This window comes from Nilaparvata lugens, chromosome 2 (assembly GCF_014356525.2).
Source record: "Nilaparvata lugens isolate BPH chromosome 2, ASM1435652v1, whole genome shotgun sequence".
In the NCBI taxonomy this organism is placed as follows: domain Eukaryota; kingdom Metazoa; phylum Arthropoda; class Insecta; order Hemiptera; family Delphacidae; genus Nilaparvata; species Nilaparvata lugens.
In genome coordinates, this window is record NC_052505.1 from 94074069 (window position 1) to 94099313 (window position 25245).

At 35.5% G+C, this 25245-nt stretch overlaps 1 protein-coding gene across 1 annotated transcript in view; it reads left to right on the top strand.

Moving 5' to 3' along the window:
- Positions 1-577: 577 nt before the first annotated feature.
- LOC111051744 overlaps positions 578-25245 on the top strand; it is a 95467-nt gene continuing 70799 nt past the window's right edge. Inside the window, exons 1-2 of the mRNA XM_039420273.1 lie at positions 578-820; positions 1638-1799. Of these exons, the coding sequence (XP_039276207.1) occupies positions 578-820; positions 1638-1799 (405 nt within the window). The remainder of the gene's footprint in view (positions 821-1637; positions 1800-25245) is intronic.

Sequence of the window (25245 nt, forward strand, 5' to 3'; positions counted from 1 at the left end):
ACTCAACATCTCTGTCCGAGCTGCAGTCAATAGAATCCAGATTGCATTAATGATCGCTAATCTCGGTCGCGGAGCCGGCATATAGAAAAAGAAGTTGATTATTTGAAACAAGAATGAACAGTTAATATAACATCAGATATACTGGTATCAGCTATCCTCTATAGAAGGCAGTGGCAAAACAGAGAATATGTTCTGTTCCCCTATCCTTCTCCACTGCCATTATAACGTGGACCACACTATAGTGTTATTTGTTATAGTGTTATAGTGCAAGTAATTTATTCTTGATAATAGCATTATATAGCCGAAACATGTCTTGATTGAACAATTTTAAAATGGTACTTAGACTTCTAATTTTTATTTATATTTTAGAGTAGCCCCAATGAGAAAAGGCTGTATCTGTTTAATATGATGTATACTTTATTGTGGAATTAATTTTACTAGAGCTAGCACAACGAATAGATGAATAAAATCAAATTTGTACAGTGTATACGAATGTGCACATGGGATTGTTTATTAAATACATTTTATTTGAATGAAGTAAGAATATTGTTTATGAATAATTCACTTTTTTCTGTTCATGTCCTTAGAACGGCCATTCCAAAAAGTTGGCCCATCAGCCATCGGTAAGTCGGCGGCCATTCTGACGTTATCTGACGACGATGGAGGCTTGGAGGGGCGGAGGCCGGGGTCGTCAGCTGATGTGGATCAGGCTGCCAACAGCTTGCCAGTTTTCGACAACGATATGGTGACCAACATAACTGCTCAGCTGGGAGGCACCGCGTTCCTGCACTGTCGTGTGCGCAAGCTGGGCGAGAGATCGGTGAGTGTGATTTATGAGAGAAAATAGTGATTTACGGAAATAATACATAAATATAATTATTATTATAAAATTGAATTATCATTATTATAGAAAATACATAGATTATTTCTTCTTTGGTTAACAGCTGTTGGGTTGGTTGGCAGCAACTCTCCATGCCTCTCTGTCATCCGCTATCATTTGAGGTCTCAAGATGGGCACATCTCACATCCTTCTTCAGTTGTTCTTTGTTCTCCAGTCTTGGCCTTCCTCTCGCATTCCTTCCCTCGGTCATTCCCTCCATTATTCTTTTTGTTAGTCCAGAATATGACCAACTAGTTTTACGATTCTCTTTTTATTTCTTTCAGTAGACAACTTCTCTCTCCAACTCTTTGAAACACATCTCTCATCCGTTACCTTCTCTCTCCAACACTTGGAAACATCTCTTCATTCGTTACCTTTTCTCTCCAACTGATCCTCAGCATTCTCTTGTAGCACCAGCACAGCCTTAAAAGAGAAATTCTTCTCTCTTCTCTCACACGCATCGTCCAAGCTTCACTGCCATAGGTTGCAATGCTCCATTCATACGTTTTGAGCAACCGTTTCCTCACCTCTAGACTTAATGTTCTTGCGGTTGATACCCTCTTTTTATTATTGAAAGCATTCTCTGCTCTGAGATGAGATATTTATTGACAATTGTTAAAAGGCTGTTGCCTATGGTGACATTTGCGGAATAGATCTATTAGAAGAATAGGTAGTTCGGTAGATTGGGCGGTTCTAAGTTAACATACCGTCTTGTCTACTATGACAATGAATCATTCTTTCAATCTTTCTTTGGAAGGTATCATGGGTGCGAAGAAGAGACTGGCACATACTGACCTCTGGTGTGCTGACCTACACCAATGACGAAAGGTTCCAGGTGGTCCACGAAGACAATTCTGATGACTGGAATTTGCAGATAAAGTATGTCCAGAAACGAGACAATGGCACATACGAATGTCAGGTGAGAAAATTCATTAAATGTAATTCAATATCTCGTGGGGAGTTATTTTCATCCGATAAGTCGCTGTATATGGTCGAAGAGTTATTATTGGTTCGTGTTTTATCTATTTTCGTCGAAAAGTTGATAAGTGAAAACGAATCAAAGTTTTGAATGACAGTTATCAAAAGCTAGCATTCACATGAGAAGTGCTTTCGGATTTTCAACTTTCCTTGCCCTATTACCATAGGTAAGGAAAGTATTGATTTCCAAAAAAAATTAAGGTACACAAATTTCTTAATTTCTATACGTTTCAAGATCGTTTCAAAAATAGACATTGATAAAATTTCAGGAGCTCCGCCCCATCTATGCAAAGTTTAATTTTAGATTCCCAATTATCAGGCTTCAGATACAATTCAAACAAAAATATTCAAGTGGAAAAGATTGAGCATGAAATTGAAAGAAGTTCAAAATTTGATAACATGTGATAATTCAATTGCAAACTTTTGGCAACTGTTGATTCTTTAAATCATTCACTATGAAGAGATTGCAGACCTTGTGTGTCTCCAGCGTTATTGACCTGTCACCAGCTGGCTCAGATATTTATATAGTAGACTTCAGATGCGCGTGAACACTAGCGTCAGGTGATCAATTTTAACGGCAAGGAAACTTGTTGTTAGTGCGCCATACCAGATGTTTTTGTGTTAAAAATGTATTTTAAAATCCGAAAGCGCGTATACGTGAGTAGGCCTACTGGTTTTTGAAAACTTTTATACAAAATCTTCTATACAAAACTAGTTTTCTATACTTTTGACTGTAGTGTCGTCGGAAATAGTTCAAAACGAATTCTATTAACTAGCAGTTCGACATGGAAGGTGAAATAGATGAGTATTATTATTTGTATATATTTCACCTATACTACAGATGAACTCTAGGAAGAAAAAATCCAGGGGAAAAACCAGTTTGATATTCCATTCAAATTTCTCTTCATTGGATAAGCCACTGTCGATGGTTTAGGAGTAAGATGTATATTATTTGTATGGATTTCACCTCGAAAGATAAACTTCAGGAAGACCAAATTCAGGAGAAAACAATTTAATATCCCATTGAATTCCTTATTATTTGATAAGACACTGTAGATGGTTAGGAATAAGATTACTATTAAATTATTATCATTTGTATAGATTTCAGCCAACACGGAAGCAATTAAATAAGCCATTGAAAGCTCTCATCATTGATTAGGGATAAGACTATAATCGTTTGTATGGATTACACCAACTACAGATAAACTTTCAGAAATACAAGCTTGTTTGTGATTTTTCAATGAGATCATTGTCAGGGCAGAGTTAGGACTCCAAGTCCTCTCTGCCACACAACCCTAAAACAGACTATTAGAGAGACAGAGAGAGAAAGAATGACAGAATTAGAGAGTGAGGGTAGAATAAAGAGACAGAGTGAGAGAGCACAACATCATAATTTCAGTCTACATTTCACATTTGGACTGTTGTATTGATCATTTATTTGTAGAAATTCTAAATACTCATTATATAATTAGAATTGGAGCCGTTTTGGCTTGAGCTTGTATTGTATTTTCCTGAATGTTGTATGATTCTAAATAATTGAGAAAAATCTGGTGTGGTGCACTCACACAACCTTTCCTTGTCATTATGGAAATTAATTACCTGACGCTAGTGCTCACGCGCATCTAAGTCTACTATTCAAAGATCTGAGCCAGTTGATGACAGGACAAAAACGCTGGAAAGCACGATGTCTGCTATCTCTTGATAGTGAACGATTTTTAGAATCAACAATAATTTGCAATTGAATAATCACTTTTTCTGGAATGAAGAGTTTATTCCCATTTTAGGTGAAAATGTTACTGAACATATAGTAGAGATTTTCATGCTCAATCTTTTCCATTTGATTTTTTCTTGTTAAATTGTATCTGAAGCCTGATAATTAGAATTTAGAACCAAACTTTGCAGAGAGGGGTGGTGCTCCTGGAATTTTTTACAGATATGAGACTTGAGGCAGTTGATAGAGCTTATCAATGACTAAGTTAGGTATAAATTGATCAAAATTGTTACAGCCGTTTTCGAGAAAATCACGAAAAACATTTTCGTCACTTTAGCCGCCATCTTGAATTGCATTTGATCGAATTGTTCGTGTCGGATCTTTATAGTGTAAGGACCTTAAGTTCCAAAATTTCAAATCATTCCGTTAATTGGGAGATGAGATATTGTGTACACAGACGCACATACCACCACACACACACACCACTTACAACAAAACACACACACACACACACACACACACACACACACACACACCACACACACACACACACACAACACACACACACACACACCACACACACACACCACACACACACACACACACCACACACACACACACCACACACCACACACACACACACACACACACACTCACACACACACAACACACACACACACACATACACACACACACACACACACACACACACACACACACCACACACAACACACACACACACCACACACACACAACACACACACACACACACACACACACACACACACACACCACACACACACACACCAATCTCACAACACACACCACACTCACACACCACACACACACACACACACACACACACACACACACACACACACACACACACACACACACACACCACAACACACACCAACACACACACCACACACACACAACACACCCACACACATACATACATACACACACAGACACACACACTCACACACACACACATAACACACCACACACACACACACACACACACAACACACACACACACACACACAACACACACAACACACCCACACACACACACACACACATATACGACCAATACCCAAAAACCACTTTTTCGGACTCAGGGGACCTTGAATAGAAATTGAGAAATTGGGGTACCTTAATTTTTTTCGGAAAGCAATACTTTCCTTAACCTATGGTAATAGGGCAAGGAAGTAAAAACTGATGAAATTTGAGAAGCTGAGCTCAATTACTGCAAGCACGTCAGTGTGATCTTGTCAGTGTGATTAGATATGACTCTACATTTGGTCTATCTCAATTTGAGGCTCGGTCTACACATTCCCATTCAATTTTAAAGAAGAGAGGAATCAATTTGTTCTGTACATTTATTATACGAATATTATTGAAATCTCACAGAATGTCTACAAATAGTGTAGCCAATAAAGCTTACTATGATATAGTGTAATATCATAATTAGTATTCCAAGACAAATACTAGTAGCTTGTATTATGATGAACCTTCTTTAGTTGTCTCAGCTGAGTTTCCTGACTGAGAGAGGATTAGTTTCGGAAAGAATTTTTCAAGAAATTTTATTCTCTGTTGAGAAAGTGAAACAATTCTCTGAGGAAATCAGTGTTTCCCCAACTGAGTTCAGAACAAATGTCAACGAACACGAATGCTTACTTTATTTACCTGATCAGCTCAGGGTCAAGTATTTTTTATCAATCACCACCAAAGTGTTTGGTCATCCCTTTCTCTCTACATTCTCTTAATTCTTCCACTCCGATACTTATTCATTTACTAATTCAAACAAGGTTTATATACAATGTAATTCAGATGTATGAGAACCCTTCAATGAGTTGGAGACTGGAGACTGTTGTGGATATAATACTGTAACTTTCAGGATAAGTTATTGGTCGAATGCTCTACCTTTTGACGTACAAATGATTTTCACCCCCTCATAAGGGGGAGACCTTAGGGGTTGTAACCCGAATATTTTGAATGTAGAAACCCATTGTGTGGTACATCATTTTGAAGGCCTTTTCAAGAAAAGAAAAATGACAACGAAAAAATGTTCCATAATATCTGTATCCAAACTGGCGGCTGATTAAAGTTTTAGTTTTTCTCGATTTATCTTGTGTTCTTGTTGTTTTTTCGTTCTTCATTTTTTTTACTTTGTATCTTTCTCTTCATTAATTCACAGCCTGACTTTGTTGGCTGGGCCAAAACATTGAGATTTATTATAATTTACACTAGTAGTTCTGTGAACAGTAGACCTCACGCAGTATTCTCATCCACAAGTACCTGATTGAAACTATAGACCTTATGGAAATACAGCCATAGACTGGAAAATAGAATCTCAGTACCCTTTTGAATTATTCAATCACACAGCAGATTTCTATTTTTCTTTATTCTTATCACAAGTAGCCTTATACAGAAAAGAGAAAGCAATAGACTGGCTTCTCCACACATCTTTGTAATCACTTGTCAGCTGATTTATGATGAATAATTCTATAGTCGATTTTTAATCTAATATTTGCATATGATGAGGCTTCTTTTTCATTTATATTATCCTTGAAATTGTCCTGTCAATTTCATGAAAATCTATTACCGCGTTTCGCCGTAAATGCGCAACATATAAACATCCGAAATTCAAACATTCAACATTCAAACATTCAAACATTCAAACATTCAAACATTCAAACATTCAAACTTCAAACATTCAAACATTCAAACATTCAAACATTCAAACATTCAAACATTCAACATTCAAACATTCACCATTCAAACTTCAAACATTCAAACATTCAAACTTCAAACATTCAAACATTCAAACATTCAAACATTCAAACATTCCAACATTCAAACATTCAAACATTCAAACAGTCAAACATTCAAACATTCAAACATTCAAACATCAAACATTCAAACATTCAAACATTCAAACATTCAAACATTCAACATTCAAACATTCAAACATTCAAACATTCAACATTCAAACATTCAAACATTCAAACATTCAAACATTCAACATTCAAACATTCAACATTCAAACATCAAACTCAAACATTCAAACATTCAAACATTCAAACATCAAACATTCAACTATCAAACATTCAAACATCTCACACATTCAAACATTCAAACATTCAAACATTCAAACATTCAACATTCAAACATTCAAACATTCAAAAATCATTCAAACATTCAAACATTAAACATTCAAACATTAAGGCCGTTTGCACAGTCAAAGCTTAACTGAATTTATTCAACTGGTGGCTTAACTCAAAATGTAACACATTATAACAAACTAGACTTGATACGGATTAAATACAGTTTAAATGAATTTAGTTTAAACTGTCACTGTGCAAACGGCCCTTACAACATTCAAACATTTTAACATTAAGAGAATTGCCAAACCGTCGACTTGAATCTTAGACCTCACTTCGCTCGGTCAATAAATATGTTATTCTGAGTAACCTGAGTGACAGCAGTTCATTAAGGAGGCTCAGTCTCAATCAAATAAGGACTTTCCACAACGTATTTGACGTTTCTAAAAGTATTTCTACAGACGGACTTCAGAATAATCTCCCACTCTCATTTAAAAAATTTTCCTTTCAACAACTCATTTTACAGGTATTTTTACTTTCCTTGCCCTACTACCATAGGTAAGGAAAGTATTGCTTTCCAAAAAAAATTAAGGTACCCCAATTTCAAGTTTTCTATACGTTTCAAGGTCCCCTGAGTCCAAAAACATGATTTTTGTTAGAAGATTAATGATACTGAGGAGAAGTGAACTCTCATAATGTTTTTCTGATCCTTCCATCTTCTGTTTTAATACCCACTTATTTCTCCTATTCCAAGAACAAAAGTACCAACAAAATTAAAAACACATCCTCTAATTCTTATGTTTCTTCTACTTCCTCTACCTCTCCACATTTATCTTCTTCTTCACCACTTTCTTCCACTCCCCCAGAGAGTTAGTGGGGAGGATATTTTTAATATTCTTTCCGAAGAGGACATTGATATGTCCAAAGCTCCGCCAATTTATTAGATGCATAACAATATAATTATTATCTATAGTTATTATTTACAAATTGCGTTTTCATATCATATACAGTTCATAATTATTTTCGTAGTCTATATCATGTAAATTCCATCTTAATTTTGCTGTATTGTAAGCTATTGTATATAAGTGTAATAAGACAGTATATATTGTAATCTACATAAATAAAGTACTCATCAAAAATCAATCAATCATCTAATTCTCCACCTTTTCTCCTTCACTTTCTTCCCGCCTCCTCCTCCTTCTCCACCTGTTTCTCATTCACCTCCTTTTTCTCCAGTTACTCTTCTTCAGCTTCTTCTGCTCCACCCTTCATCATCATCATAATCTTCCTCTTATTATTATTATTATTATTATTATTATGATATTTATTATTATTATTATTATTATTATATTTCTTTCTCTCTCCTCCTCTAACTTCTTCGCCATCACCTTCTCCTCCTTCTCCTTCTACACCTTCTTCTCCACCTTTCTCTTTCATCCTTCCTTCTTCTTTACCTTTCTCTCATTCACCTTCTTCACAACACATTCTCCTCCTTCACCTCCTCCTCTTCCTCCAACTGGATCTCATTCACCTACTTCTTCTCCACTTTCTTCTCCACCTTCTTCTCCTTCATTTTCTTCTTTTCCTTTTCTTCATTTTTTTACCTTCTTCTCTTCTCATCCTTCTCTCTCTTCTTCCTTTACCTTTTCTCCCACAACTCCTTTCCTTCTTCCTTTACCTTTTCTCCCACAACTCCTTCTCCTTTACCCCTCTCTTCTTCTTCGCCTTTCCTCCTCCACCTTCTTCTTCATCACTTTCTCCTCCTCCTTCTTCTTCATCTTTTTCTCCCCCTGTCTTCCTCTGCTTCTTTTTTACCTTTTACAACATTCAACTTCACCTTTACCTTATCTTCAACATTCACCTTTTTAACTTTTTCGCTCTTTTAAGCTCTCGCTTGTGAATTGGCAGAGATTATTCGAATGCAAACGGGCAGGCAATACAAGGCCAAAACCCGAGGGAAAACAGCGTTCAAATATTAATTTGTTTCTGGTTTTGCAATTTTCATCAGGTGCACTGATTTTCCGAGCGGATAAATGCTAGTTTTCCCTCAGGCCAGGCTTAGGCCGGCCGCGTGCCAAAGCTTCACTCCTTATTTCAGATTTGATCTCTTTGGCACCATTTTTCATTTTCTTCTACTTTTTCTGCTTCTTCATTTCAATTATTCCACCGCTCCCTTCTTGCTTAATATTCTGATTTTAAATTATTCTTTTTCTCTATCTTTTTCATCTTCTTCCTTCTCTCTTTCATCTTCTCTCCATCTTTGACCTCTCTTTGATATCTTTGACATTGGATTCATTTTCCATTTTCTTCTACTCGTTACCCTCCTCAATTTCAATTCACTCTCTCATCACTCTCTTAATATCTCTCAACTTTTAATATCACTTTCTCACCTTGTTTAATTCTTATTTCTTTATATTTTCCTTCTTCTTCTTCTTCATCTTTTTCCTCTTCTTCTTCTTTATCTTTTTCCTCTCCTTCATTATTTCTTTTGCCTCCTTTCTCCTCCTCCTCACTGTCCTCCATCCTCTTATTCTTCTCTTTTTCTTCTTATTCTCCTTCTTTTAATCACTCTTTTTCTACTTTCTCCTTATCACCTTCTTTCTTATTTTTCTATACCTTCCTCCTGCTGCTTCTCTTCTTTGTCTTCTCTTTCATCTTCATCATCCAGAGCTTACACTCCACTCCTTATTTCAGATATCATATAAGGCTTTCATTTTTCCTTTTTTTCTATTTGTTATCCTCCTTCATTTCAATTATCTCTCTTTCTCTCTTTTCTTGGTTGATTCTGTTTTCTATTGTCATCTCCTTCTTTTTTCCTTCTCCTTTTTCTACACCTTCTTCTTCTTCTTCTTCTTCTTCTTCTTCTTCTTTTTCTCCCACTTTCTATTCTACTTTTTCTATTTCTTCTCCCTTCTCTTCTCCATCACTTTACAGTTTACCAAACCATTTCCACACATACCGGAAAACTATAGTGATCTTAACATTATAGTAACAGTATTTGATCAACATTGGTGTTGCTATCCTTGTCAATCATCCGACAAAGCAGAAAGCGCTAACCTCTTCTAGCTCCGCAATATTGCCAGATCGTTTCCTAAAAATGTAGAAATATGAATAATCAACGAAACATTTTATCTCAACCATGAAAAGTCATAAATAAGCTATGAAAAATATATCTTCTCTACAAACAAATATAAATTATTGATCATTTTCAACAAGAAACGACAGTTGATAATATCACATAAGATATACTGGTATCATCTATCCACTATAGAAGGCGGTGGCAATGAAGAGAATCGGCAACGCTGTCCTCTTATCCTTTCTACTGCCATTATAAAGTGGACCTCACTATAGAACGTGGAAAACAGTAAAGTTCAACAAATGATCAAGGAATGAGAGTTCTTCTCAATTATTTTTTGTGCCAAAATCACACGAGGCTTGTATGCTCATTCCATGAATTTCCCCTATTAATACACGAGAATGTTTGTGTTCATCTTGTTTCTTATGGAATTTTCATTCACGGGTTGTTCTGCTATTGACCTTTTTCTATATAGTATTGTGTATTGAATGGAGTTTTTCCGGCAATATTCCTATAATTGATGTCATCTTCATATCAATTTTACACTCTCTATAACAATGGTAATCTCGATTTGATTATTGATGCTGTTTCTTCTCACTCTACACTTTTTTCCTTCTTCTTCACACTCTTATTCTACTTCACTATGTTTTATTACGTAAATATTCGTCCAAATGCCGACCTTTCCTGACTAATACTGACGATTTTTTCTCCAGTAAGGTTAGCTACACACACATCGGTTTTTATTCGTACGATTTTTGACGTTCTTATAAACTCTATCAGATCAAAAAGATGGTTTCAAACAGATGATGTTCATCAAGTTCGTTTCAATCTGATTCTGATAGAATTCTTAAGGACGGCAAAATATATCACGAACAAAAATCGATGTGTATGTATGCGGGGCTTACATCTAACTACTGCTACACACACATCGATTTATGGACGTTCGATTTTTCACGTTCTACTAGATTAAGTGGAACTTGCCATACACATGATCACATCATTATGCTTTTCAAGCTATCTATCCTATTATATCAAACGAGCAATAATTTCTGTACATCTGTCTATATTTCTAGAATTTTTTATATTTTTATCTAGTTATCTGGTTATTTATGTTCAACGTATCTCGAAAACTGCTCTAACGATTTTCACGAAATTTGGAACATAGTAGGCTTATGATATAAAAACTCGATTGGTCTCAACCCTGGGAAAACTCGCTAGAGAACATGAAAAAGATAACAATAGTTCATCCTTGGAAAAACAGATGGTAATTTCATCGTCTGTCGAAACAGAAGATTCGTGTGTGAGAAAGAGACAGAATTATTTCCAGCTGTGTATCAAATAATCAATCAGCGAGAAATATTATCTAAAAATTTTAATCGACTTTATCGAAATAATCTGATTTTTTGACATGACATGATAGTCATTCTAAACTAGAGTATATCATAATTTTCAAAGTTATTCGTTATTTGACATTTTGAAGTGATTATTGAGTGTTATTTTGTTATCCAATTTGGTTTCTGAATAATCTAAATTGGAACTTTTTGTTTTTTAAATGTTTGGATTGAAAATTGAACCTGAATTTATTCAAGTTTAAGGAACATAATCTACTTTTTAGACTATTCTTAGTGTATACATCAAAATTCGGGGAAGAAACAGTTTTGGGGTGTGCCTGTTAGTACTTCCTCAATCATTTTGAAGAATTGTGTTCTGTTTATCAATAAATAAATAACGAGCGAAGCTCGGTGCCCCGATATTACTATATGGAGGAAATAATCAGCATATACATGTACCGAATAAGAAATTCATGAATGACGCATCATCACGTTTGAACTACTGAACTGATTCATTCATGAATTTCTTATTCGGTACATGTATATGCCGATTATTTCCTCCATATAGACAATATCGGGGCACCGAGCTTCGCTCGTTATTTATTTATTGATAAACAGAACACAATTCTTCAAAATGATTGAGGAAGGACTAACAGGTTCAAGATTCCTGTAGGTCATGTTTTCAGTTTGTCAAGTTCCAAAATGAACCCTTGCGGAGCACGGGTTACCTGCTAGTCTATAATATTAGTCTATAAAGGAAAGAATCATCTTATACACGTACGGGATAAGAAATTCACCAATGATACATAATCACGTCTGAACTACTAAACTGATTTACTTGAAATTTCGCATATAGATGAATAATTTTACCGAGGATGTTTATATGTATATTTAAATTCCTTGAAGATTTCAGTAAGTCAAGTTTTTGAATAGACCCTTGCCAAGTACGAGTTACTAGGTAGTGTTCAATACAATAGAATCCATAAAGACGGCGAAATTCGGTCTTCCAAGAATCGATGTGTGTGTGTGTGTGTAACTAGACTACCGTATAGTTTTATGCACGTTCGATCTTCATCCTTTTAAACTCTACAAGATTGAACAGACCTTGGAAACACAAGTATGATTGTGTGCAGGCAGATACACATTCAAACATGATGATGTGTTTGTAACTGGCTTAGTCACCTGTGAATCTGGCACAATTTCGTTTGTGATCATTTTTTTCATTTCAATTCATCCCTTTCCCTCTATTCTCTAAGAACATCCCTATAGTGAGGTCCATGTTATAATGGCAGTGGAGAAAGATAGGAGAGCAACATTGCCGATCTTCACTGTCTAGTCAATGTCTTCTTGATGGTAGCTAAAACAGGTTTATTAATGTGATATTAATTGTCCATCTTCGTTTAAATTAATCAATTATATTTTATAAGGCAAAGAATTTATTTCTTTCCAATAATCGCATAAGGAATTTTCATAGATGAGATATTTCTTAAATTAATCATTAATTCTGCATTGTTAAAAGCCGATCTGGCAAAGAGCAAAGCGAGACAGAGATGGCGCGAGACATAGATAGCGCTATCCGCTTTGTTGAATGAAAGACAAGGATAACAATACCATTGCTAATCAAAACATTGCCATTATAACGTGGACCTCGCTATAAGTCAAATATCGGGGACCGAGCTTCGCTCTGGAGTACAAAAGCATAATTATATAGAAATTATTACGAAAGAAGAAATTATGATAACATTCATACAGAAATGTTCTATCTAATCACAGTAAATTGAGATTTATTCCCAGAGGAATGCAAAAATTCCCCCCACGAAGGCCCAGTTGCACAAAAGCCGGTTAAATTTCAATCCTGATTAACTTCACGTGGACCAAATCAGAAAAGACCATTCCAAAAAGATGGATCTACTGGAATTAATCAGGATTGCAAATAATCCGGCTTTTTTGCAACCGGCACTAAGTGCCTGATTAAATGAATACAAAAAGTTCAACAGCTGAGTCATAATTTTGACACAGTCCCACACACATGAACTCGCTCACCCACTTCCATCACCAACAGACAACGAAATATTTATTATCAGCAGTTTTTCCAAGGATGAATAATAATAATAATACTTTCAATGTCCTTCAGCGAGTTTTCCCAGGGATGAGACCTAGTGCAATCGAATCTTCATATTATAAACCTACGATGTTCTGAATTTCGTGAGAATCGTTAGAGCCGTTTTTGAGATCCGGTGAAATACTAACATATGAACATCTAAGCATCCAAACATCTGAACATCTAAACATATAAACAGAAGTTGCTCGTTTAATAGTATAGGATGACACCCTTCAACTCCACCCTTCAACTCCACCCTTCCACTCATGACTATAGTGAGGTCCACGTTATAATGGCAGTGTTTTATTAGCAATGATATAGCTATCCTTGTCTATCATTCTATCCTTGTCTATCATATCGCGGATAGCGCTATTTCTCGCTTTGCTCTATTGCTAGATCGTATTTCAACAATGTAAAATTAATAATCATTCAACAAAATATTTCATCTTTATTATGAAAACTTTTATAAAATGATTGAAAAATATAATTTCTTCCTTTAATAAAATATAATAATTGATTATTTTAAACGAGAATGAGCAGTTGATATTAATTACATCAATAAACCTGTATCAACTACCGTCTATAGAAGGCATTGATAAGACAGAGGATCGGCAACGTTGTTCTCCTATCTTTCTCCACTGCCATTATAGCGTGGACCTCACTATATCACTTTTACAACCCTCAACATTCCATCCGCTGTGTTGATACAGTTGTCTGATGTAACGATGTTGTTGATCATCATTTCAATGCCGCTCTATTATTTACGCTCAGCGTTTTTTTCTTTGCCAAATGCAATCTGTCAGGAGTAGTTAGACTCTCAAGCGAGCGATTAATCTTTTTCTTTCGATCCTCTACTCCTACTTTTCCTCCTTCTCCTCCACCTCTTTCTCCTACTCATTTTTTCCCCTTCCTCGCCATGATCCTTCTTATCACTCGCCCTCTCCTCTTCCTTCTGCTTAAACTTCAATTTTCCTCCCTGTCATTCAATTACTTTCACTCATCTTCCTCCTACTTTCCTTCTCCATCGTCCTCCTCCTTTCTACCCTCTTCCTCCCTTTCCTCTGTCTTCACCCCCTTCTACTCCTCCTCCTTTTACAGAATTTTCTCTGACCTACTCTCCTATTACGATTTATATAATAAATTATCGTCCATTACCTAATGGTTCAAGTTACCTAATCCTCTGGTTCAGATTCCTTTCTCTTATCTAGGTAGAGAGTTATCTAGGTAAGAGTTTCTCTTATTTTTGGTAGAGAGTTAGTGGGGGGATATTTTTAATATTCTTTCCGAAGAATGGACATTGATATGTCCAAAGCTCCGCCAATTTATGTGGATGCATAACAATATAATTATCTATAGTATTATATTACAAATTACTTTTTCATATCATATACAGTTCAATAATTATTTCATAGTCTATATTATGTAAATTCATCTATAATTTTGCTGTATTGTAAGCTATTGTATATAAGTGTATAAGCCGTATATATTGTAATCTACATAAATAAAGTACTCAATCAATCAATCAATCAATCTATCCTACCTTCAATTACTCACACAATAATCAATCAATCTCACTTCCTTAGTTATTGAACGAGCGTTGGCGAGTTCTCACATTTGACTTACTGAAGGCCAAAATTGTTGCCCGTATGTTTGTATGTTTTACAATAACTTAAGAAAGAATTGATTGATCAACATCATTCAAGTGAAAGGAATATTCAGCTGTTTACTTTATTTTCATATACTGAGTATAAAATTGAAAGTCACGGTTTTCAAAGATTACAAAACAACAGTCAGTCCTTGAGCGAGTTCTTCAACCCAGGGGGTCACTAGTAATATATAATTTGAAGACAATAGATTCAGAGAACTGTAACTAACCGATAGTTGCTAGTATTTGAGCCTATGTTAACATAACCTCTGTTTCAACCTCTCTTGTCATTCTACTACGATCCGCTTCTCTATTTTATCCACTTCTCTAGTCAGCTTCTTAGTATTCTATGTATTTTTGTAGTCTTGTTGAATTAATATTTTCAATAACCAAATTGCGCTGTCCGTTATCCCATCAAATATAATGGCAATAGGATTCAAAGTTCATCATTTCTCCAGAATAGAGAATACATGAGAGGACTGCCCTTTCTTTCTAAATGAGAGAAGGAGAGTTAACAGAATAGAGATTGGACGAAGAATATGAAAACACAAAAATACGAAAATATAGAGAATAAAGCAATGAAGAGAACTCAACTGAGAACGGAAAGAGAATGATAAGAGAACAAATAATGTCTCTCAACGTCATCTGTTGTCTGTAAGTACATTACTAAAAATTAGAGACGAAAATAAGGAGAAACGAGCAAATGAACCGGAGAGTGAAAATGGAAATATGTCGGAAAACATTTCCATTTCTGTTTGTAAATAGATTAGCGTCTACGGATGAAAGGTGACTTTCGAATGGAACGTTATTAGTTTGGCAGTACATTCATCTAATCGAATTTCTTGGGCAACTGACTTCGCAACGTCATTGTCCATGTTATTCAAACGCCGTAATTTGAATTTCAATTCGCAAATTCAATAGGTGACTCGGTGAATGAATGATGAAATATCATTGGGAAGGTTCTTCCATGTTCAAATCTCAATTTTCAAGTCTCAATGTTCAAATCCTAATTTTCTAAAATAATGATGGATGAGTTTTCAATCCAACTAATTTCGAAAATATCACTTTGAACCTGATAATAATTGATGATGGTTCATGAATAGACTATAGCTATGGTGAGATTTACATTTCAGAGTTAGCAATTGGAATGAGATGAATTGAATCTTTATTCAAAATATTAAGTTTGTGAAAAAGTAATTATACAAATACTTCTCATCATAGATAAGCTCCACAATATTTCTGAAAACAGTGTAGATCTTATCAAGTTTGTTTTTGTGTCCTGAAAAATTATTTCTTATATTTAATATTTCCTATTACAGTTTTAATAATATGAAATATTTTTCTATGTTGAGTTTCAAAGAATCTAAACTCAGAAATCTACTTTGTGAAAATAAAATTGATGACTGAAAGTTTTGTGAAGTGAACAATTAGCCTACAAGGCAACCTATTGCGAACTACGTCTAACCTCATCTAAATCTGGGAGAGGAATCAAATCAAATCAACGTATGTATACGTCGACGCGAAATTCAAAAAGGAACATACCTATCAAATTTCATGAAAATCTATTGCTGCGTTTCGCTGTAAATGCGGAACATCAAAACATGAATATAAACATATAAACATAAAGAGAAATGCAGAACCGTCGACTTGAATCTTAGACCTCACTTCGCTCAGTCAATCATAGATGAGGAAAGTATGGTTTCAATAAAATAACAGATTCTTTAAGAAGAAATTGTATTAGTGAGGTCTGAGGGATATTATGGCTAAGCCATTATTCCAATAAGTGAGACTACTTGTTCCCTGCTACTATGCATCAGAGACCAATAATTGAAATATTTAAGAACATCCTTGAAAACAGGAAAGAATATCCTATTTCCAATTTTTTTTCTTTGGAAATACACCACGAAGTAAGGGACAATTTATGTTGAAAGTCTGTTCTTATTTTGTGCTTGTTCATTACATCTGAGCTACCAATAATTGAAAGTTTTGTGAAGTGAACAATTAGCCTACAAGGCAACCTATTGCGAACTATGTCCAACCTCATCTAAATCTGGGACAGGAATCAAATCAAATCAACGTATGTATACGTCAACCATCATCTGTACCAATGTACCTAGAATACATTCTATTCCAGGCACCTTGGTTCAAACTATATGTATCAATCATATAATGAAATAAAGAATTGGCTTATATACGTACGGGATGGGAATTCACTAATGACTCATCATAACGTCTCAACTACTCAACTGATTAACTTGAGATATTGCATATAGATTATTATTTTACCAAGGATGGTTGTAGGCCCAGTTTAAATTCTTCAAGTTTTGAGTTTGCCTTTTTTTTTCAATTGGACCCTTGCGGAGCACGGGTCACATGCTAGTCATGCATAAAGTAAGGTTCAGTTACAGTGACAGAGGAGAAAGATAGAGAACGATCTCTGCTTTGCCACTGCCTCCTACAGAGGATCGCTGATACCGGTATATCTGATATCAACTGTCATACTTGTTTGAAATAATCAGTTATCTTCTATTTGTCAAGTATATATATTTTTTCAATGATTGAATAATACATTAATAAAATAATAAATTTTCATAACATTGAAATTAAATATTTTGTTGATTAATCACATTCTACATTGTTCGAAAACGATTCGGAACGTTGCAGAGCTAGAAAAGGATAGCACTCTCTGCTTTGTCGAATGATAGACAAGGATAGCAGCCCCAATGTTAATTAAATACCCTATTATAACGTGGACCACACTATAGAATGATGCTCCCACATGCGTCCTAGGATTTGTTATAGAATCCAACCCTATCATCCAAATGGGGATAAGCAATCTGAGGTTAACTCTACAGGAAGTCGTGTTAATAATCATAATTTGTCATCTTCTATGTCAAAAGCAGGTACTGTAGTGAGATCCGTCTCTATTCCTCATAAGTAACGTCAAAGCTTGCAATTGAACTAATAATGGCAGTTTGAAGTAAATCTCACTCAACACAAAACTTAATTAACATTGCTTGTCTTCACTGGTAGAGAATTAATTGAAGTCTGCCTTCTGGTATAGGAGAAAGGAGATAGGAGAATATTGATCATAGTGAAAATACAACACAAGTTATGTGATTATTCCTAATTTCATTATTAAATTACTCCACTTTTCTATTATGATATTGACTTTGCTGTTTGAAGTGTTTCGCATGGGAAATATTCACGTTCCTGATAAAAAATGCTGGAAGTATAGAGTAAACATTTCTATAGGACAATAGTGAATCCATGGTAGGGTTAAAATCTTCCCAAATAATACATGAGTTTTGGATACTATCAAAAGAGTAAACTCTGTTACCACTAGTATGAGTCATTTGTTTCCATTTATTCAATATTTCTTACAAGGTACATTATAGAAAAATTATGAGGAGAGGAAAAATAAAGAAAACTTATGCTATTCTTCTCCACGAATATGACAATATATATTCATGGTGAAAATCAGTAATGAGGAAATTCTATACTACAGAATAAGTTTTTATAACTGAAAATATAGTTCCAGCGAAAATAAATGGTGGAGCCTCTCTTTATAAGGACCGTCTGCTTCTCTAATTGGCACCATTTCAGGTGAAAGGTGCATAGCGAGCTATAGCAATTAGTTCTCTCACTTCTCACTCTTATTCTTCTTCTCTTTTCCTTTTTCTTCTTCTCCTTCTTCTCCACCTCTTTCTCCTTCCACCTGCTTCTTCTTCTGCTTCTTCTTCCTCTCTCTCACTACCATCAAACAACCGGCTAGAGCTTTTCACGCAAAGTTTTGTTTAGTTACGGGAAACTGGAACGTGAAAAACAGACAAATCCAACAAAAATTCCATCATTATTTTGTGTCTCTAAATCACCGAAATGAATAAATTATGAATGGGTGTTCCAATACACAAAATATGTCTAAACAGTTTTCAATTTATACAATCTCGAATCCTATTTTCTCATCCGTTTGATCCCACATTCATTCAGATTCAATCAATTTACTCAAAATACATTCTAGGTACCTTGGATTCACTCTTTTGCAACATCAAGGTGCGGGCATTCCACTCCTCATTAGCTGATACTATGCTTATTATATCTGTATATTTCTGTTTCAGTACACTGTATTTGTACTTAAATTACTGATATTAAATAGCACTGATATGAATGAAATGTGCGTAAGTGACGCAAAAGTGATTCCACTGCTATAAATGTATGTGAATTGATCACTATTGTTCCATAGAGAAGAGATAGCTTAAGAAGAAATCCCATGGTATAGGGCGTTTGTGTTCCAAATTTCAATGTTAACTAAAGCCGATAGTCCTAGTAGTAATTTTTACTTTCCTTGCCATATTACCATGGGTAAGGAAAGTATTGCTTTCCGAAAAAAATTAAGGTACCCCAATTTGTAAATTTCTATACGTTTCAAGGTCCCCTGAGTCCAAAAAAGTGGTTCTCACTTTCCTTGCCCTATTACCATAGGTAAGGGAAGTATTGCTTTCCGAAGAAAATCAAGGTACCCCAATTTCCAAATTTCTATACGTTTCAAGGTCTCCTGAATCCAAACAAGTGGGTTTGTGGGTTTTGGGTATATGTCTGCCACAAGTCCGATAGCTGTAAAAAAGTGGCTCTTAAGCTGCGTACACATACTCGTGCTTCCAATCCGCATCGAGCACGCTCCTCCCTCGTACCACCCACGTACCAGGTATTGGTCGTGTGTGTGTGTGTGTGTGTTGTGTGTGTGTGTGTGTGTTGTGTGTGTGTGTGGTTGTGTGTGTGTGTGTGTGGTGTGTGTGTGTGTGTGTGTGTTGTTGTGTGGGTGTGTGTGTGTGTGTGTGTGTGTGTGTGTGTGTGTGTGTGTGTGTGTGTGTGTGTGTGTGTGTGTATGGGTGTATATGTATATATATGTAATATATGGGTGCCGGTCGATCATCAATCGCTCTGCTGGAGTGACGTTCGGTTGCGGAGCAGAGCGAAAGTCTGTACGCACCTTATGAGTGTATGTGTGTCTTTGTACACGATATCTCATCTCCCAATTAACGGAATGACTTACAATATAAGGATCCGACACGAACAATTTCGATCAAATGCGATTCAAGATGGCGGTTAAAATGGCGAAAATGTTGTCAAAAACAGGGTTTTTCGCGATTTTATCGAAAACGGCTCCAACGATGTTGATCAAATTCATACCTAAAATAGTTATTGATAAGCTCTATCAACTGCCATAAGTCCTATATTTGTAAAAATTTCATCAGCTTCGCCCCATCTATGCAAAGTTTGATTTTAGATTCCCAACTATCAGGCTTCAGATACAATTTAAACAAAAAATTTTGAGTGGAAAAGATTGAGCATGAGAATCTCTACAGTTAATGTTCAATAACATTTTTACCTAAATTTGAAAATAAGCTCGAAATTCGAGAAAATGTGATTATTTCAATATTGGTAACTGTTGATTCTATTTAATCATTCACTATGAAGAGATAGCAGACCTTGTGTGTTTCCAGCGTTATTGTCCTGTCACCAGCCGGCTCAGATCTTTGAATAGTAGTAGACTTGAGATGCGCGGGAACACTAGCGTCTGGTGATCAATTTTCATAACGGCAAGGAAAGTTGTGTGAGTGCGCCACACTAGATTTTTCGTGTAGCTATGTGACGCTGGTAGTCTCTTAGTCTACATTGTGCCGATCCTATACTCCCATCCACCCAAAAAATTAATAATAGACAGTAGTCAACAATAATCGGTTTGAGTTCACGAATAATCGACTTGAAATTTGGAACATAAACTACCTATACCATGGGATATCTTCTTATGCTATCTTTCCTCTATGATTGATTCAAACAATATATCTAACAAAGTGGGAATAAATCTTTTCTTATCATCTTCATCCCTTATTTACAGAGATTCAACCCTTTTACAACCTTTGACCTAAAAACCTGCCCTTTTCCCAATGCAACCCTTGTCACTCAAGATTTGGGACATGCTATGGGCTAATTCGGACTTGGACGTACAGGGTCGGTCAGAACAGCTCTCTCCCTTGAGAATCACGTGATCTGTCAATCAGGTGATCTGCCACTAGTGATTCACCACAGCACTTGATCAATGGATGTGATGGACCATTAGTGATGCGGTGAAAGTGGTCTGCTATGTCCACTTGGGTTTCACCCTTACAAAACTTGTGTTTCTCTGTTTGAACTGCAGGTGAAGAGAACATGGGTTTCATTTCAGGGGTCAATTCCATCTCAGTGGTCTGCATGGTTTGGACATTTTACTTGACTGAGTTCAGAAATAGTTGAAGTTGAGCCTTTTCACTCTGCTTCTGTATTATCATTAATGACTCATTATGAATGAATAGTCATTAGTGGAGTAAATATTGTGACTCAATGTATAAAGAAATGAATAATATTCTACTACGACCATGCTATAATGTGAGCATCACAATCAATCCAATGAAAGATGTATTTTCGCAATAATTGATTTTCAAATCTGTACTATACTGTGAACATTATGCTTCATGCAACGACGATAACACGGTTTCCGATGCTGGTCACACCCAAGGATGGTATACATTCTGATTATCAAGTGAGTTCTGCGTTTCTTCTTTGTGGTTATTCTGTGTAATGTGCGTGATTGAAATTGTCTCATGGTAGGTTTGGAGCTTCATTTTCAGTATTTTTACTTTCCTTGCCCTATCACCATAGGTAAGGAAAGTATTACTTTCCGAAAAAATTAAGGTAACCCAATTACTAAATTTATATACGTTTCAAGTTCCCCTGAGTCCAAAAAAGTTGTTTTTGGGTATTGGTTGTGTGTGTGTGGTGTGTGTGTGTGTGTGTGTGTGTGTGTGTGTGTGTGTGTGTGTGTGTGTGTGTGTGTGTGTGTGTGTGTGTGGTGTTGTGTGTGTGTGTGTGTGTATGAGTGTATGTGTGTGTGTGTGGGTGTGTGTGTGTGTGTGTGTGTGTGTGTGGTTGTTGAGTGTATGTGCGTCTGTGTACACGATATCTAATCCCCCAATTAACGGAATGTCTTGAAATTTGGAACTTAAGTCCTTGCAATATAAGGATCCAACACGAATAATTTCGATCAAATGCAATTCAATATGACGGCTTAAATGGCGGAAATGTTGTCCAAAACAGGGTTTTTTGCGATTTTTCTCGAAAACGGCTCCATCGATTTTGATAAAAGTTATACCTAAAATAGTCATTGATAAGCCCTTTCAACTGCACAAGTCCCATATATGTAAAAATTTCAGGAGCTATACAAAGTTTGATTTTAGATTCTCAATTATCAGGCTTCAGATACAATCTAAACAAAAAATTTCAAGTGGAGAAGATTGAGCATAAAAATCTCTACAATTAATGTTCAGTGACATTTTCACCTAAAATTGGAAATAAGCTCGAAATTCGAGAAAATATGTTTATTCAATAATGCAAACTGTTGGCAACTGTTGATTCTATTAAATGAACGATTAAAATGATTCACTATGAAGAGATAGCAGACCTCGTGTGTCTCCAGCGTTATTGCCCTGTCACTAGCTGGCTTAAATCTTTGAATAGTAGACTTCAGATGCCCGAGAACACTAGCGTCACGTGATCAATTTTCGGTACCGCAAGGAAAGTTGTGTGAGTGCGCCACACCAGATTTTTTTTATATAATAATCGTTCATAATACCAGGAGAAAGGTGTGCAAATGTTAAACCTATTAATAAGTTTATTCCATTAACCAAAATTTGTCTGGCGTTCGTCGTGAGCCTGGGTCCTGAGGACCCACTTTTTCCATCAATTATTTAAAGCAGAATGTTATCTCCATGGCATACTTAATTTCCATTGCATAAAACATTGCAAAAAACACTTGTGCAAAGCAAGAATAGATCTTAATTATAATTCAAATATTCTTCAACTAACTATAAATTTAAATATCATTGTTAGTTCCTCATAAAATGGGTTTCAAGTTCAACTACTTTATTGTATGATAGTGAAATGCATTCTATTTCTTGATAAAATAACAGCATTGGAAGTTGTGATTTTTTGTTCATGATTGGGATAAATAAAAATCTATATGAAGCTTGAATGATGTTAATACATTCATAGGGCCGATTTAGATTGGTTATTTTTGTGATAATGTTAGGAAACCGTTGATGGATTCGCATTGTTGTTGTTGATAAAAAATCACATTAATATCATCAGGGAAATATCCTGAAATTTCTGAAGAAGTTGTTAGATCTTTCCACAAACAAAGGACCTTCATGAGGAATAAATTTCTTAATGGGAATTTAAATAGGAGGAAGAACTACAGCGACGCGAGAAAAAGTAAGAGAAAATTCAAAAAAACTCATTTGAAATAGTATGTATTGAATTGAATCATGTACTCAAACGATTTGTTTTAGGCTCGCCAGTAACATTTATAGGATTTTCATTGATATTGTTTCAAAGAGGATAAAATGCTGAGCATTTTGATGTCATGCACTTCTATGTAGTGTTGATGGTTAATTTGCTATAAGGGCTCAAAGTTAGGTATTTTTACGTTTGAATGCATGTTAAGCTAGGCCGAGAGGTCGCAGCATTACGTCACACCATAGCCGGTGTAGTGGAATATTTTGGCCCAATGAGATATATTCGCCCAAACCGGTCAAACTATGCGTTCTAATATGGGAGAAGGAAACCTTCTATACACTATTCTTGCGTGGCACCAACATTAAAACACGAATTCTGATGCTGGCAGCAGGTTTCAGTTTGTCAAGTTTTCTATTCGTCAAGCGTTCAAGTTCATGAAGTTCTCAATTCGTTCAGTTCTCAGGTTATCAAGTTATCCGTACGTCAAGTTATCATTGAGTCAAATTCTCATTTGGTCAAGTTTTCGAATCTTCCGGTTTTTAGTACATTCAGTTATAGTTTGTCAAGTTCTCAGTTGATGGAATTTTCAGTTTGTCCACTTTTCATTTTGTCGAATTTTCAAGTCTTCAAGCTCACAGTCCATCAAATTCTCAGTTAATCAAGGGTTCAGTTTATCAAGTTTTGTTATGTTTGTCTTTTTTTAGTATTTCAACTTTTCTTCTGAATAGCTTTCTACCTATTTTTATGTCAATCTTCCAACAATATAGGCAAGTTGGTTGATTTCTACCTTACAACAATGTGATACTTCGCTTGAGTGGTCATAGATGAAAAAAGTGTGTCATAATCATACAACTAAAACGTGCGTTGAATTACCCTTATAAAACTGTTGTATAAACTACTATTTTAGGTTCGAGCATCATAGGTTCAAATTCATCTCGTCTAAAGTGAAGTACCGAATAATTAAAAAAAAACAGATACAGCATTGATTCTCTTCCAGGAATTACTCAATTCATGCTTGAATTCGAAAACGTATGAATGATTCATCAAGCATGCTTCGATAGCCACACGAGCATTTCCCTCATTTCCCAAACACAACCTTCCATAGAACTACTCCTCTTTAATAGAACAAGCCAATCAATTTGCCGCCAGAATTAACCGCATTCATCGTAAAAACCAAGTGAAAAACTTAAAAAAAAAAAAACAGATTTGTCAGTGGAAAAACGTGTAATGATGATCAAGTGCCTCTCGGCGTTGTGACAAAGGGAGTGATAAATCATAGTTTAGTTTTTGGGGTGGAAAGGGGTCGTTTGAGCATCACCGGGGGGGGGGGTGTGAAACCAAATGGCTGACAAAGACTGGTGGAATTTGGCTGATGAACAATGTACAATATTGGCGTATTGAAAGCCGTCTCTGCTGGCAAATTTGTCATCATATCAGGAGGCTATCAGACGACAAACAACCAATAAACGATCAGGGAATTTTTGACAAGCGTTCCATTAAAATAATAAATTATTATTGAAAGTCGACACAAGAGAACATGTTGTGTTTGGAAATTTGTGACGAGGGTTCCATTGAAATAATAAATTATTGAAAGTCGACACTATAGTGAGGTTCACATTATAATGGCAGTGTTTGATTGGCAATGGTATTGCTATCCTTGTCTATCATTCAACAAAGCGAATAGCTATCTCTTTCTCGCTTTGCTCTGTTGCCAGATAATCTTTTAACTATGCAGAATTAATAATTAATTAACAAAATATTTCATCTTGATTATGAAAATTCATTATGAAGTTATTGAAAAGTTTAATCTCTTGCTTAATAAAATATAATGATTATTTTAAATTTTAGTTTTTGATTATCAATATCTTTAGATTGTTACCATTCAAATCTATATGAGATAGAGCACTCTACCTGATCTCAGATTGTGGAGCACAAAATCACGACCAGAGAGAATTCGAATTTCTCATTTAAATGGGAACAATTGGATGATATTGATGATCAAAACTGAAATTCATCGAAATAATTTCTTCTCAAAATTTTACTTGTCGTTCTTGAAAAATTCAACTCAGTACTCTGTTTGTG